The 16,984-nt window shown below is 37.3% G+C and overlaps 1 protein-coding gene across 1 annotated transcript; it reads right to left on the bottom strand.

The window, feature by feature from the left end:
• On the bottom strand, nucleotides 1-15,000 carry LOC140240540 (aspartate--tRNA ligase, mitochondrial-like). The gene is made up of 16 exons (XM_072320304.1): nucleotides 14,997-15,000; nucleotides 12,934-13,100; nucleotides 12,053-12,157; nucleotides 11,154-11,252; nucleotides 10,062-10,185; nucleotides 9,787-9,905; nucleotides 9,228-9,332; nucleotides 8,463-8,603; nucleotides 7,564-7,602; nucleotides 6,600-6,701; nucleotides 5,471-5,704; nucleotides 4,644-4,698; nucleotides 3,642-3,835; nucleotides 2,859-2,969; nucleotides 1,848-1,923; nucleotides 1-485 (listed from the first exon to the last, which is right to left on the bottom strand). The coding sequence occupies exons 1-16, from the start codon at nucleotides 14,998-15,000 to the stop codon at nucleotides 313-315; spliced, it is 1,848 nt and encodes a 615-aa protein (XP_072176405.1). The 3' UTR covers nucleotides 1-312.
• Between the last annotated feature and the right edge of the window lie 1,984 nt (nucleotides 15,001-16,984).

The raw sequence follows: 16,984 nt of genomic DNA, 5'->3' as shown, positions 1-16,984 counted from the left end.
TTCTGAGATTTATGTAAAGACTTTTATCTGATAACTCCATAAAACGGATCCCTGGTCAGTTCTGTAGAGGTGAATACGTGTGCAAGGGAGGCACACAGGACGGGATGAACATAATTGCAAATTTCAGGAGTGAGAAACACATTCATGTCCATGAAGACTTTCTTCTGCTCACTGAGTGTGAGCAAAACTCTCAAACAGATAGGCTAGTACACCAGCTGATGTTCATGTGTGTATCCATTTATATTACATCCACCTTTTTCACTACACAGTTTCTGGTGTACCGGCACGTCCTCTGCTCAATGATGATGTCATTCAGTCCACTTCGCCTATGGGCGGGGCTGTAATGTGGTATCGCTTGAGTTCCTCAGCTGTCACAGATGAGGGCGCCCCGCTCATGGGGTCATTTCCCTCTACGGTCTTGGGGAATGCGATGACGTCTCGGATGGACGGCTCCCCACACAGGATAGAAATGTACCGGTCAAGGCCTGCAGTGGGAGAACATGACAGTGGATAACAATGAATATTTGTCAAGTTTCAATTTGCATAGAACATAGTGAGTGGCTTAAAACAAAGCAAAATAATAAACAGATAAAAATTAGTTAAGCACACTTTCTTTCACTTACATATTGCAAAGACAGTAGAAACTTACATATTTTTTGTTTATAGTGGTTCACTTTTACAAATATGTGTATGAGTGCTGGTTGGATTTCAATTACAGTGAATCTTCTATTTAATATTGCTTTAATAAGCTCATTTGAGGTGAACATTTTACACTTGTTTGACAATGCCACACCCAAATACAGTCTATCAGTCAGAGCAAAGCAGTACCAAAACCTGAAAGGTTGGAAGTATTTCCTTCATTGTCCAGTCGTAATGTTCTCTTGTATTTCTACCCATTCAGCACCTGTTCAACAGGCCAGTTTCAGAGATAAAACTGTGTTTGCTTTTGACGTCGCAACTCACATACTCTGATAAATATAAGTACGTTTATCAAATTTGGTATGACAGGCATTCACTTTTCATTAGAATCAAACATACATGCATAGAATAATTAGACATGTCAGACAAAAGAGAAATAAATGCTAGCAGTGAAGAAACATATGGGACATGGGTCACAAATCTGAATTCAGAGCTGTTGCATTTCTGTTAAATCCTCTCTCATATATTTCTTTATTAGATAGATCTCATCAACCCCAGGGTTCATCATCCATCCACCAATCTTTCGATCACTGATTTCATTATTACGTAATGGATTATGTGGATTATTATATAAAAGCCATCAAATCCTTGCACAGCTGCGTGCAGTACCAGCCCGCTGAAGCACATTCTCAATCACCCCCTGTTCCATTTCCCTAGTTCAGCGTGTAGGCATTCTCTTTTTTTTTCCTTTCTCTCCCTCCATTCTTTCCGTCTTTTTTGTCAAGTCGTGTCATGTCTTTTGTATTTCTCCCGTCTTGTTCCGTTCTGTCATAAATTATATCTGTGATAAGTATTTGTAAATAAGTAATTCATAAGTTTGTTCATTTTTTGAGTGGTTCACAACAGACAAGCTTGCTTTTTAGTGGACCTCTCAATTCTTTTTTTTTTCTCAACTAAAGCATAAATTTTAACTTTGTACTTTTTTGCCAGTATGCATTCTTTTGTTTATCTGTATCATTTATCTTTTGCAAAGTTGTATGTTTATGTTTATGATGTAATTCCAAATTTATTATGCGTTATGTTTTGTTGAAAAAAAAAATAAAAAGAAGAATGAAAAAATAAATGAATTGAAATTGAAATAGAGGTATGAGACCAAACAGGAGACCAAACGTCATCTACATGCAGTGGGACTGAGAGAAGAGGTTTACCTATTGCTATTCCTCCATGGGGTGGACACCCAGACTTCAGGGCATCCAATAGATGTGACAGTGTCCCTGAATCCTCCTGCCATGAAAAAATTATGGTTAAACAAATGAGAATGATAATAGCAAATAATGATAATAACAACTATTAACTATTTACGTCGATGTAGGGCAATTTGCCAATCAGTTGTCAAGCTGACAACTGATAAAGTTGAAAATTGCAGGCTTTATTGCTGTCATGCCCATTCAGCTTGACACACTGGCATTTGCAGGGGAAGAAATAAATTGATACGATATCTACATCAACAGCATATAGGCATCTGAATATCATTGTAATAACATATTATGTTGTTTGTATCAATGTTTGCAAGGTGGACTGATAAAGATACACATTACTTGGGCTACACTCAACGATGGGCAGTAATTACAAATATTGTGATTAAATAACTCATTCGCAAAAGTATGTATAAATGATGCTATCTCACACTGTCATGGTGTATCACTAAAGTTCTCTGAGGTTGGCTCTGAATGGGCAAACTCAATTGGAACAGTGAAGCTCATTTTTCTATCTTTTTTTTTTTCAGTGATGTAAAATGTTGTACTAGCTTTTGTCTGACTTTACAATTTGGACATACTGAAGTCACTTAATTAAAGTAAGAATTTTACAAAACATTTGTTCTTGTTTGATACAGGACAATTTGTCAAGACACGGTCACAAGTAGCTTAGTTTTAAGATATCATAATATTGATACTGATTTAACTACACCTACATGGTTCTGCAAACAAATTCTTCAAGTAGGATATAAAACCTAGTTTAATATGTTTTGAGAAGTCATCAGGGAATCTTTTGAATATGAAATTGGGGTTTGCTGATTGGGAAAAAAAAGTAAAAAAAAAAAAAACAAACAAACAAACAAACCACAACAAACAAATACCACAATGGCACACGAAATATACAAAAGATACAAAAACATCAAGTACAGTACATTTCAGCATAGAGTATGGCATGTACAATACCTGAAGAATATCTTCAATGATATGTTTCTGAAGATCAGCATTGTGTATCCGGATAGACCCTCCAGCTATTTCGACACCATTCAGGACAAGATCATAATGCTGACCTTTGACCTACACAGGTGTAGAAAAAAAAGGAAAGTATAGATGAATGAGAAAGAGAGCATAGTGAAGATTACTTCAGTACATGAACTTATGTGAATTGTTGAATTTTGTTATCAAAAACAAAAAATTAAAAACTGTGTGGAGTACACAACTAACCGATTTCAACTTTATATTGATCTGGAATTCCCCGCCTTTAAAGAAGACGCTCAGTATGGCCACTTTATATTCAATTAATATGTGTGTTTGTGTGTCAGTGATAGTTTTAGCGTAAGTGTGTGTGATAGCACCTTGGCTTTCAGATTTGCTATCTTTCACATGTTAGATACACTGAGGAGCACCTTATACACGAATGCAAGTACCTGTGTCAGTGTTCTTGTTTTTGTTTTTGTTTTTTTCATGCGATGTTCAAAGTCGGGGTTGCGCCTTATACCCGAGTGCTTGCGGTACTATAATGTTGAATAAAGCAGGAGTCATACAGGGAGATGTCAATACCTCTAATTCATTCACTGTGCTACAATCATTTAAATAGACACTATTGACTCATGTTTTGTCACAGAAAGAAGTATCACAACTTCCATGACTGTTTTAACAATGTACACTGTGTACAGGTAATTGTAGTGCAGATGAAACATCAACAACAAAAAAGTCAGACACAACTTTTGAACATGATAGTACACCCACCTTCAAGGGGTCGGTGTAGATGAGGGACTCCTCTCCTTTCGCAGGAGCTGTGAAGGGATGGTGGGCGGACTCTATTCCCACGGATGACCTGACAGGATTGATGCTTTCTCCCTCCTCCTCCTCCTTCGGTAAAAAGAGTGGGAAGTCCTCCACCCACAGAAAGTTGAGGTGAGATGGATCCCGAAGAGACACACCTGAACATCAAAGAAAAAATAAATTTGTTGTTGTTTGAATTCATTTGGAGCTCTGTGTAGTGGGTAATTAGCTCCCATAGAACTCTGATAACTTTAATCATATTAGATTAACAATACTTGTGAAATAATTTGGTTCACTGATTCACTCTTATCCATATCTAAATTTGTTTAAAACAAAATAGCTATAGAAAATAAAGCGGGAAGGTTTACCGGAAACAGATGTTACCTGCCTGCTCCTGTACAAGAGTACAGGGTTGTACCGTTCCTGTCAACAGGAGGATTGAAGACCCACCCTCCCATCGACGCTATTGATGTTTTGGTTGTTGGGGGGGGGGGTGCCTGTAAGGTCTTATTGGCTTGGGTCTGATAGTATTAGCTCATTGGACAGGGACATCATCGAAGAAAAAAAAAGCGAAAGAAGAATAGCGGAAAGGGTGAAGACAATAAAGGAGGATAGGCAAAAAGGGAGGTGGAGGGTGTTGAACTCCTCTCTCTGATAAAGTGTCAGTACATTACAAAATATCATTTCTCTCCTTTATGAGGAACAAGGTACACACATCTATATACATTAGTTATTCACCAAAAGAGTATGAATACTACCACAAGAAGAAGCAAAAGGTAGAAGAGGAGGAGGAGGAGGAGGAGGAGGAGTGAAGAGGAAGTGGAGGAGTGAGGGATACATATATCTAGCAGAAACTTTGACCAAAAATCATTGAACAGCCATATATTTTTACATTGCATCCAACAACTGAAGAACTGCTCAAAAACCTAAGTTTACAAAGACAAAGAATCCAAAAAATATCCTCACCATTATTTTCCAGCAGGTTTGCAGCTTGAAGTCTTACATGGCCAAGGACAGGATTCTATGGAAACAAAGTACTCCTGACTTTAGGTAACTGGTAGTGGATGTTACTGGTATATTATACTCCACACATGCTACACCAAATGGGGTTCAAAGTTCAATCTTAAAGGTCCTGTTAAATGTTTTGATAAAATTAGAAGAGATGTCTATCATCTTGAAATCAAGTAATTCAAAAAATAATTGTTCAACATACAGTGTATACAAAGGAATGAGAGAATGTGTGTGAGATTTGACTCTGAAATCACATTTGATCACTGACTGGCAGCAAAGCTTGAGATGATAGCAACAGCTTGGAAATCAATTAAATTTCATCCTATTCATTCATACAAACAATAGAAAAATACAAATAAAGACAGGTGATAACCTTTCTTATACTGTGGGCAGAAATTCTACCCTGGTCTTATTTTATTTATTTATTATTTTTTTTTTTTTTGATATGCTGGTGATATGCTGGTAAGCAATTGCATTGTGCAAAGGGTCACAGTATACAAATACATTTAAAAAACACATCTACATTGAGAGTAGCAGGAGATAACAGATGCATTACAAATAATGTCTATGGTAAGAGTTTTTATACATCAACCCTATGGAGGATGATGTTGCTGACTCTCCAGCAAATGATTAATAAAAGCAGTGACTCTGCATGGATTATTGGCCTTTAGTGTATAACTGAGCACATTGTGTGCAACTGGTGTGTTCAGTATATTGTCATGATTGTAGCATTCAATATCAACATCTCAGTTATGTAAAGATTATGTATGTAAACTTACAACTACATGTGGCTCTCCAGCAGATATAAATAGAAGGTCACCACTCTCGGCTCCTAGCCTCCCGACCAGCTGTTCCTTGATGTCATCACCTATGTACTTGGCGATTGGTGACTTCCAAGCGGCTGGGGTTGCCCCTAATCTTACTACTGAAACACCACCATTCTCACTCCCACACTGCATCGCTTTCTTTGCCCCTTCCAACTCCAGTTGGTCTACGTTTTTCCTCGTTAGATGAGCCTATCACAGCAAAGTGGAATATGATATGTGGCCAGTGGGTAAAGGGTTTACAGCAGTAGCACAAATGACTTGATATTTCTTTCTTCTGTTTTTGTTTGTTTGTTGTTGGTGTTGGTTTGTTTTTTTTTGCCAAGTCATATTATGAATGCCTTGTCACCATATGCAGAATTGCCATTCAGTATCAATGCTAATGTGTTTAGGGGCTTTAGGTACTGTACATAGTTATGACAAGTGGGAGATGAAACAAACTTGTTTTATATCAATCTTAAAGCTACCACATCACACTTAAATTTCGTGCAAAGACATCAATATACCTTCTCCCATCTACTATCTATATTCATGATGAGAATGATGGTATTGCCAAGTTAAAAAAAAAAAGAAGAGTTTGTTGTTATTTTTTTGTATTGTTGGTGTAAATTACAAACAGAAATAGACTTTTCTTTTGTTTTGTTTTTGTCTCCGTATCGAAAGTGCCATTGTGGTCTTAAGTTTCTACATCCTACAAGCTTTACTTTTTAGTGGGTTCCTCATATTACACGTCAATTATACGTCCCTATACATTTGTGCAATTTTGTTTCAAACTGACCATTGTGTTAAAAAAAATTTCTTTTCAAAATCAAATGGAATATAAAACTTGTATGAAATGTGGAATATGGAACATGAATTTAATAAAAAAGTTTTAACATTGTGCCGAAAATGAAAATAATCTTAAGGTGACACCAAAACTCAAGTAGATCAAACATTACAACATGATTACAATAACTCAATACCCTCCAAAATCATGATAAAGCCGTCCAGCTCCTCAGCCGATGATATATTTTGATTGTATTGTTTTACTGCTTGGATTTGATATGAAATAAATATGAAGTGACATTACACAATCTCCTTATCTCACCGAGGCTCCTTTACAGTGGATGACTTTGATGGCAAATGATGGCGAGGTGGAATTGAACATAGCAGCACCACATCCAGAGAGTATCTCTGTTACATCTTGGATCTTGAAAATGACATACAAACACAAACACACAAAAAAAATGCTATTCACAATCCTCCTCTCTCCCTATCTGAGCTGCACAAAGATATAAGATCTGTTATGAAGCTTCGTGCACATGTCATTACTTTTCTAGACAGCATGCTCTATTCAAATAACTCTGCTCTTTCAACATAATATGGATACAACGAATCTTAATTTTTAATATTCAATTTTGCTGTAAATTTGTATTCTCCGAATCATTATCAGAGATCATGACACATGCAATGTTAATTCAGTGCTGCTCTTGGGCAAATAACTGTAGCCAACCATGCCATATATTCATTGTATTCCTTGATACCTAAGCAGCATGAGCCTGTATGGTATGTATTGAATGTTTTAGGATATCCCTTTGACTTTTGCATAGATAATACATTAAAAACATCTCTAATTGGCCTTTCTGTAGTACAACAGTCACCTTTGATACAGTACACTCCCGTTATAATGAACACAGTTATAATGAAATTCTGGTTACAACAAAATAAAAATCCAGGTCACAAAATTATCGGCTCTATGTTTTTTGTTTATTTGTTCAGTTATAACGAAATTTTGATATAACGACAGAAAACTGCCGGTCCCGAGGACTTTGTTACAATGGGAGTCCACTGTACTGTGATTCATTGCAGTAAAACTTGTCAATATGTCATCTGTCTTAACCCATTATGTTCCAGGGACTTTGGATAGCATGTACAGCACTATGGGGTTTTCTGTGCCAATTTGCGCTCAAAGCACACAAAGGGTTAAAATAGACATGATGGTTTTGGATTCTCATCTACAAAGATCTACACATGAACTACAAAAAAAAAAAAAAACACTCAAGGATACATACCTTCATATCAAACCTTGTGTCTGGTTTGTCCACACCATACTGGAAACAGTAGGAAAAATATTCAAATGATGGTCTTATTCACATCTACAAAATGTTATAGAAATTTTCCCTTCACAGTTGGTCTCAGTGGAAACTTAGAAGAAACTAAACTTCTGACTTGATGGGGAAATTTTCTCAGTGCTCAATGTTAAGATTGGTAATTTCCAGAATACTAGATGCCTGGATGGATTCTTTTTTTTTTTTTTTTTTCCAACTGACCATGACTATCATGCCAAAGATGATGATAATAATAATAATAATAATAATAATAATAATAATAATAATAATAATAATAATAATAATAATAATAATAATAATAATAATAATAATAATAATAATAATAATAATAATAATAATAATAATAATAATAATAATAATAATAATAATAATAATAATAATAAAGGACATTTATATTGTGCAGCTACTATAATAATATACTCTACTGCGCATTACAAAGTATTTATCACAACATACATAATTAAAACATAAATGCATTACTTCAAAAGATTAACATGACCTTAAACTCATTAGTCTACACAGCATCTGATTCACAGCTGCCCCTGATATCCTTCACAGTCACAGTCACAGTCACAGTCCTGAAAGACTTTGTTAAGGGCCAGTACACTGCTACAGAAGACAACAAGTTACTTTCTCCCTTTTCTTATCAAGACAAGAATACACACCATTACAACATTTGACAAGACTAAGCATTACAAGAAATAGCACACAAAATTTCATAATGTTGCTTAACAAAAATACACAAATGCTTCAAATTACAGCACAGTACTGATAACTGTGCATGAATATTTGCAATTCAAAACTTTCATAGTAGTTTAAGTCTGCTGAGAAAGAACAGTTACCTGGTCCATGGCCTCTTGGTAAGTCATCCTGGGAAATGGAGCAACTGGGGTGGGCATGTCTTCTGGCCAGGAATACAGAATCAAATCCTCAATGAGTTTGTAGATACCCTCCTTGGTGGCAAAGGACATTTCTATATCCACCTGGAGTCGGGCAGCGGAGAACAAGTTGAGACAGAACTTGATGCATGAGTGCCAGTAGATAAGGATTACTTTGCTTTACTGGTGAAATACTAGCATAATTAATTTGTATGAACTATCTACCAGCACATTAAATGATGTGAAAAAATAAGACATACACATTAAAGCATTGTTCTTGTCTCATGATAAAGAGGGAATGTGTGCTACAATCAAAGATTTAAAAAACCCCACACAAAACACCATAGACACAGAGGGATGGACATGTAGAAAAAAAAAATACGAGGAAGAAACATAAGAATGACATGTCAGTTAAACTAACACAACATAAACCTCTTCAACTGCACATTAAGATCATTGATCCACATTGATCTTGCGATCAGTATGAATATGCTGTATTTACAATTTTCATCAACAAAAGTGAACAATGCAGAGAGAATAGCACACATCCTGATTCAACTGTTACTACATTCAAACTGGCTGTATACTTAAATGCACAGATTTAGCATTGTTCATAATAGATTGCACATAGTACACACACTAACACAGTATATTTCCTGACTTGAAAAAATAAAAATAAATTGAACAGTATCTTTTTCAAAAGCACATCACATGTTGCATCTCCCTTACTTGTGTGAACTCTGGCTGTCTGTCTGGTCTGCTGCCCTCATCTCTATAGCAATGAGCAATTTGAAAGTAGCGATCAATACCGCCAACCATCAACAGTTGCTTGAACTAAATGAAAGACAAAAAGCAGAAGCAAGGTGAATGAAAGTTATTAAGAACTAGCACTATGACACACTTTCAAATGTCTCAGTGATGGAATTTGTTTCACTTTCTTTTCATCATCTATTATATTCTTGTATGACTCTCCCTCAATATCCATAATAGTATGCTGATACTCATCCTCTGCAATGGAAAGATTGTAAGAGTTTGTAATGTGACAAATGTAGTGAATATCTCAAGAATGAGCACACAATAATGTGATTTTCGATTATCATCTGCGGTGACTAATAGGTCACTTCTGTAAAACCTGCACATGCAGACTACAAAAAACAACAAAGAAACATGACAATAAGTCATCAGTCTACAACACTCAATTCATTGTCTTGGTAAGCTGTGTAATACACAAGAAATATATCATCAAGATGCCAAGTAGTTACAGCACAAATACACATATAAGTCTAACCTGTTGGGGACTCTGTGGCAGTGTGTAGAATTTCCCAGCTTGCCTGCAGGGTACAAGAAACTCCTGCGCACCCCCTGGCGTCTTTCTGAACAGAGTTGGGGTTTCAACATCCACAAATCCTAAAGGAGAATAAAGGAAAGCACTGTTAATAAGATTGTTCAAGTTGTTCTGATGAACAACTCCATAAACCAATTTAGTGAGATGTGCTACCCTTATGCTATTTTTGCAGCATTAAACTCATTAGTGCAAAAAATAAATGCAGGGATGCCACTCACCGTGCTGTTTCCATAGAAACTCTCTCATCTTCATGACAACATCCGCCCTGAGTCTAAGGTTTCTCTGCATCCGCCTGCTCCTCAGGTCAATGTAACGGAATTGCATGCGAACTGCTTCTGAGATCTTAGGGACATGGAAGAGATTGGGAGGAATTAGTGACACTTCTAAACCTCCAAACCTCCTGATTTCAATATTTGGTGTTACTTTACTTCAAACACTATACTTTGTAACTTACTGTCTCTAATCAATATATTTGAATTATTCAAATTATAAAGTTAGTGCCATATAAAACTTTTAATGTAAAAGCTGATACAGGGAGAAAAAAAAAACTGATAAGGTGCCCTGTATTTGTATGATAGTAATATGATGTTGTGCAGTAATATGATAGTACTTCATGGTCTTTAATTCTACAGAAGGAAGTACATTTGTGAGAAAATAGCTCTCTCCGTGATGATAATGTGTTATGATTTGATGCTTATGCTGGAATGAAGTACTATCAATGAACTTGGCATATAAGATAATGACATGCTGAATTTCCAAAAAATATCAAAACCAAATGCCATCAACAAAGCTGCTGAGTTGATTTATTGATTGATTAATAGATGGATTGATGTAATGACTATCAAATACTTTTGAGTAAGCAACCTCAGGAGTGTCAACTTTAAGTCCCCTTGGAAGGACTACACAGTGAGGATAAAGTGCCTTGCTTAGGGGCACAACTGCTGCTGCAAGAGGACTTGAACCAGAAACCTCAGGAACGAGAGACTGTGGTACTATCCACTCAGCCACTGGAATCATGGTCAGTTTAATGAATCATATATAATTTTTTTTTTTTTTTATGTTTCTATTTTCTACTTAACACTCAATTACAATATGTGCATGTATCAGCTAATGGACTAACCAAACTGTGTCATCACAATCATACAATCACACTACATATCAGAAACATCTCAGTGAGTGTCTATCACTTTCAGAAATATAAAACACATACAATTGATGATGGAATTGCTTAGGTATAGTAATAACGGAATGACATATTATAGATTTGTCAGTTAGTGAAAATATCAGTGATATAATATCACATATGATACCTTCTTGAAGTCATTTAGCTGGATTGGAAGCTGCTCCACACTTGGGTTCAGAATTTCAACTGAGTCAGCCACGACCTCAACATCACCAGTTGCCATATCCTGGAGTAATCACAGAAAAGGACAAATTTAATAAAATTAATTCCTTGGAACTAAGACATCACCATAATACTACTGGTATATTTTCTGTAAGATGGATGCTGTCAGGCAGTTGATAGTTTTCATGTACTGTACTACATACACACATGTATCTCACAATTCAATTACTAGATAAAGATGGCTTCATAGGAACAGCAAATCTAATGCAATATAAAAGTATGGTTGGTGGTGATCTCATATAAACATCAGTATGATTGTACAATTCTTGTTTGAAATACTGAGCAGTCAGAATTGAGGCTGAAAACCTGATGGAACACAATTTTGTGCTTCTATGGAATTGACCACAGAAATTCAGCAGGGTGTACAGGTCCATTTTTTTTCCTCAAGCTAAGATTTAACTGAGTGTAATAACACATAAAGATTCATCATGGTATTACCACACAATGTATCTTGTTCACCTTTTATGTACATGCCAAGGCACTAAGCTTAGTTTGCCAAGCTTGTTCATCAGCATTCAGTAATCCATGCAAACTTGACCTAGTTGTAAAGTAAGCAAGCCTACTCAGATAGGTAACAATGTGCCTCAGTCCATAAGGAAGGCCACTGAGGCACAATAGGGATTGGGGGATTAGGTAATCCCTGTTCACTTATAATCAGTTTCCAGACACCTGAGTCAGTCACGGAATAAAGCACATTAAGGGTTAAACACCCTCAGCATTTACTGCATACATGAAAGAAAATAACCAGTCTCCTCAAATTGGCAAAGCATCTGATTCCACATTATCACCGCACAATGTTCACACCTTGTTCTTGAGTTTGTCTGGTCTGGACTGAACATGGCCGGTCACTTGAATCACCGATTCCAGGTGCACTGCTGTCAGCACATCCACAAGCTCCTTTGTACCTGGCTGAGAAGCAAGACACAAAAATTAACGATTTATTGAGTTTTATCATTGTTGAACATTGTTTTATCATTGTTTTATCATTGTTGTACATGTCACATGAATTCTACTAAAAAAAACCCCAAAGAGTAACAGCTTATTTTTAGTGAACTTTCCCTAACAAAGAGTCATAATGAGTTCATTCAACACCCTTGAGATTGTTGTCCCCCCCCCCCCCCTCCATTTTTAAGGGTAGTTATAAAAGCAAATATTACAACTTGAAAAATTTTACAAATATATTTGATTTTATCTTATAATTTCATTTACTCTACTTTTAATTTACAACATTATCATTTGCAAACACAATGTAGTTAAATTGTCTAAGTACAAAGTATTTCAAATATGTACATTAGCATGTGAATTGTTACATAATAGGGTAACAAACTTTAAACAAATTCATATAGAACTAATTAATGTTGTAATACAGGTCAGTATATAATGGGTAATTAAGTAAGCTGTTAGTTAATAGAAATGGAGGGGGCTGCTAAGAAGCTTAGCTTGTAGTTGCAGTGGCAGATCCAGGGGCCTGGGAACGCACCAGGCGCCCCGCCCCCCTTTACTTATTGTTTAAACAAAATAAATAAAAAGAAAATTCAATTTGTAAAGGCACCTCCTCCCTTATGGAATTGCTGGATCCGCCCCTGTAGTTCCACTCAGTTAAAAAAAAAAAAAAGAAACAAAAAAGGACATGAGTGAACAGAGAGCAGCTCGCAGGATCACAAAGATCACATTTTACATCTTACCTCATCTTTTGGAATGATAATCTGAGTGGCTCCGAAAGAATCCCTGAGAGTAAACATGAAATCAAAGCGGCGGTGCTGAAGCCATCCACAAAGAGTGACCTTCTCCCCACTATTTGCCTCCCTCAACTCGCTGCAGTTGTGAGTCCGGCATGTCAGAGAGGTTTTACCTGTTAGTGTATGGTGAACATGATGAAAGTATTGATGAATATTAGCAGTATTAAGATATATAGAGAGACTAGTCAAGTAGTAAGGAGTTGAGATAATCTATCATGCAAGTACAATGTTGTTAATTTTCCCTGTAAATTATCTCTCTGACTTTAATTTTAATTCTCAGGACTATATTATAACATGTTATTTTTTATTTATTGTTTTTTTAATCAATTGAATTGCCCTTGCCTTGCCAAGGCCAAGCTGGACATTTTTCTCAATTTACTAGAAATTCTTATTTATATCACTTATAACTTAAATCTGACCATTATATCTATATATCAGGCTCTATAATATGATTTTATGTGGGTGTCATTTACAATTATTTCAATTTTTGGCAAATTTCCACATTTTGCTTGCACTGAGTTGCAGTTGCAGTTGCCAGTTGGTAGTACTAAACTGAGTGTAGCCGCACCTCTGGAGCACATCTGAAATAATTTCACTGTGTTATTGTTGGTTTACAGTTGAGGACTGAGTCTTTTGAGAAGAAGGATGAGGAGAATCATCCAACTTTGTGGACGTCGAACGTCGAACGTCGAAACAGTTTCACAAACTCCGTTATCTAGAAGGATGGAATAGGCTAACATGATTTTCAACAGGTGGGACTGTGTTCGGTACAAGTAGACCTGTTTTTGCGTGCTGGAGGAAATTGTCCTACGCCTAGGATAAATCAACACGAAATACATACCAACTGAAGAAGACAGTCTGCTACAGCATTTCAGGGTGTTTCTGACTTTGACTGAGGAGAAAATGCGTTGGTAAAAACAAGAATTAAGCATTTTGATGGCTCTTGTCGCTGACCATACGAAAAACGTATTTTATGTGCAATCTACACATAACGTTTCTGTGTGTACGTCTTTTCGTTTTCGTCCGCTCTGACGACGTCTGCCTGTCGCTGTGTGATGCAACCACGTGTGTGTGTGTGCTACGAAAGCCGTTGTCGTCTGCTACACCATCATGAATTCGGTTTTGGTACTGTTTTTCTGGTAATTTCTGGTTTGGGGGGGGGGGAGGGGGGAGGGGTTGAGGGTGGACTTCAAGTATGCCGAACAATGCTGACATTGCAACGAACCTGGCTCAGAGTATAACTCACTGAAAAAAAGTGTTTTTGTTCTTCTTTGGAAGCAAGTTCCCCCTCCCCCTCCCGGTATAGAATTATGGCCACAATAAGTTACAGCGCTCTGAAGTCACAGATTCATCTCCAAGATATTCCCTGCCATCTGATCTTGCTCGATGATGGCTGCGATAGCACAATATGTGGTAATTTACCCGGGTTTAAAGTTGATGAATATTTCTTTTAGACCTACTCATAGAGTATCAGCATCCCATAGGCTGTTCCATTAATAGAGGCCCTATTCAAATTTACATATACATGTATATTATACAATAGCATTTTTCCTCCACGGACTAAAATGCTATTCCATCAAACGACACATACTCTTCTGAATCTCAACACTTGGACTCCAAAAATGTTATAATAGTAGTTGCTGTTATGTTGGGCAAGCATTGGGCTAGTCCAGTCTAACCCATGGCCGGCGGAACCGTTGGGGCTCGGGCCCCCACACTTTTTGTGCACCATACAAAGGAATACATAAGGTGTCATCACTTTGGGCCCCCACACTTTTTTTTAACCCGGAAGTACGTAAGTGGCACTAAATGTTTCCACTGAAGACCTTTTTTTTTTTTTTTTTTTTTTTTCCTTGTCAGCTGAAAAACCCCAGAAATGGAAGGGCAGAGATAAGCTGAGGACCTTTTTTTTTTTTTGCTTGTTAGCTCATGAAACCCGGAAGTGGGCCCCCACACTTTTGAAAACGCTCCGCCGGCCCTGTAACCTCTTTTAGAACGTCAAGGGGTACCCATCCTGGTAGCCCATTTCAAAATACAAACCAACATGGAAGGAGACACCTCTATGTTGGTTCATATTTTGGAATGGGATGCATGTATTGAGCCAGACTGGATTAGCATTAGGCAAGGTTTCTGGCTGTGATGAGGAACATTTTTGTTATAAAAGTAAACTATAGTCTTTTGGCATGCATTAACTGGCACCATGTCAATCAAGTTGTGAGCAAGCCACCTGATTGTAGGAAACAATCTTAGCTACATATGTGTGCACTAAATTTGATAATTATCAGTCACTTATTTTTGTAGACTTTCCCCAGGAAAGTCTTCAATCTATTCACCAAACCAAAAGCAGAATATAACAATGGGCTGCTAGACAATTTTCACCACAATGTAAAAAAAAAAAATGGAATGGCAAATATATACCCCCCCCCAAAAAAAAAAAAAAAAAAGAGAAGATAATAACATTCCCTCTGTCTAGGTTATATTGTGAACTAAGTCCTGGAATATCTGCCAAGAAAAAAGGGGAAAATGAATTAAGGACATCAATTTTACCATGCAAATCAACAAAAGCTCATTACGGTCACCTAGCTACTCATGTATCCCACACACACACACACACACACACACACACACACACACACACACACCAACACATATGCACAGACACATATACATATCATGCCGTCAATCCCTCGTTTGAGGCGAGTCCCCAACCCCGGTTACCCAAAGTGGGGTGCGTATATTTGTCGTTTGAGAGTTGGGAGTCGAAGTACTTGTCCATTGCAAATAAACTTTCTGCTCAGGCGTGACAAACCTGGAGGCCAAGCCAGGGTTTGATGACTCCAGCAGCTGTCGTATTACGTAAGAGCATGATAAGGATATCTGCCTGTGGCAGACCATTCAAAGTGAACTCAATTTTCTCTATCCTTTCTAAAGTTTTCAATTTTATATTCTATTGAGAAATTCTATGGTCATCCATTTTACATTTCGAACGAAAAAAATCGACCCGTAAATACCGAAAATACAGGAATAAGAAGGAGAGCATTGCCAGTTTGCCGGTGCTGACAATGTGCTATTTGGCAGGGAGTTACAACGGGGAGGTGAGACTACCTCCCTGGTTACAATCAGCCTGCTGACTGGATCATTGAGAAAGAGAGAGAGAGGGAGAGAGAGAGAGAGGGGGGGGGGGGGAGAGAGCGAGGGGAGAGAGGGAGGGAGAGAGGGGAGAGATGGGGGAGGGAGAAGGTGAGAGCAAAATGGAATGACAATAGTTCCGGTCACTACAGTACAGGCATGCTCTGTCTGCATACGCTGAATGTCTACACTCACACACACACACACACACGCACACACACACACGCACCATGGAGCTACATGGCCCATGCCAAAACCAAAACAATCTCCTCCTCTCGCGGTGCCCCCCCCCCCCCCCCTCCTGTGGCGCTGTGGCGATGACTGATGCTTAGATTAGGCCAGGGTCAAGAAACAGGTGTTTTATATCTTTGACTTTAAGTCATTGATTGCCAAGATATGCACTGGCATTATTTACTGGGGTGTAGCCTCTTCAAACGAGAGATTTGCGTCATGTATTGCCATTTTTTCTTCTTCATGACCTATGAAAGAAAGATATTATATACATGTATTACATTTTCCATGTGTATGTAAAGTTGGACTAAAAATTTGCATTAAAACTATAAAAAAAAAAATTGACAATTGTATTACTGACAAGTCATCTTTGGCGAGTGCTGTTTTTGTCAACAAAAAAAAAAAAGTGACCTCCTAGTGTGTGCATGTGCTTCAACTTGCCCTCACAATATTCTGTTTCCATTTCCAAGTCTACATGTTCAGGAAATAATAAGACTTGCAATTTCAACCAAAAACAGCTAATTATGATTGTACTCTGATATGCAACCACTCAGAAGTGCTCATTTCATGACTTCGCATTTGATTTTGAATCATAATGAATGACGCAAAAAGTTGCAGACTACAGATGGAAAGATAC

Source organism: Diadema setosum, chromosome 17 (genome assembly GCF_964275005.1).
Source record: "Diadema setosum chromosome 17, eeDiaSeto1, whole genome shotgun sequence".
Classification (NCBI taxonomy): domain Eukaryota; kingdom Metazoa; phylum Echinodermata; class Echinoidea; order Diadematoida; family Diadematidae; genus Diadema; species Diadema setosum.
Note: the sequence above shows the minus strand (reverse complement) of the source record. Positions and strands in the feature narration are given on the sequence as shown.

Coding starts and splice junctions, on each gene's coding strand:
- LOC140240540 (XM_072320304.1), bottom strand. Junction 10,186..11,153: donor AGCTAAATGACTTCAAGAAG/GTATCATATGTG, acceptor CATGTCCCTAAG/ATCTCAGAAGCAGTTCGCAT. Junction 3,836..4,643: donor AAACCTGCTGGAAAATAATG/GTGAGGATATTT, acceptor TTTGATGTTCAG/GTGTGTCTCTTCGGGATCCA.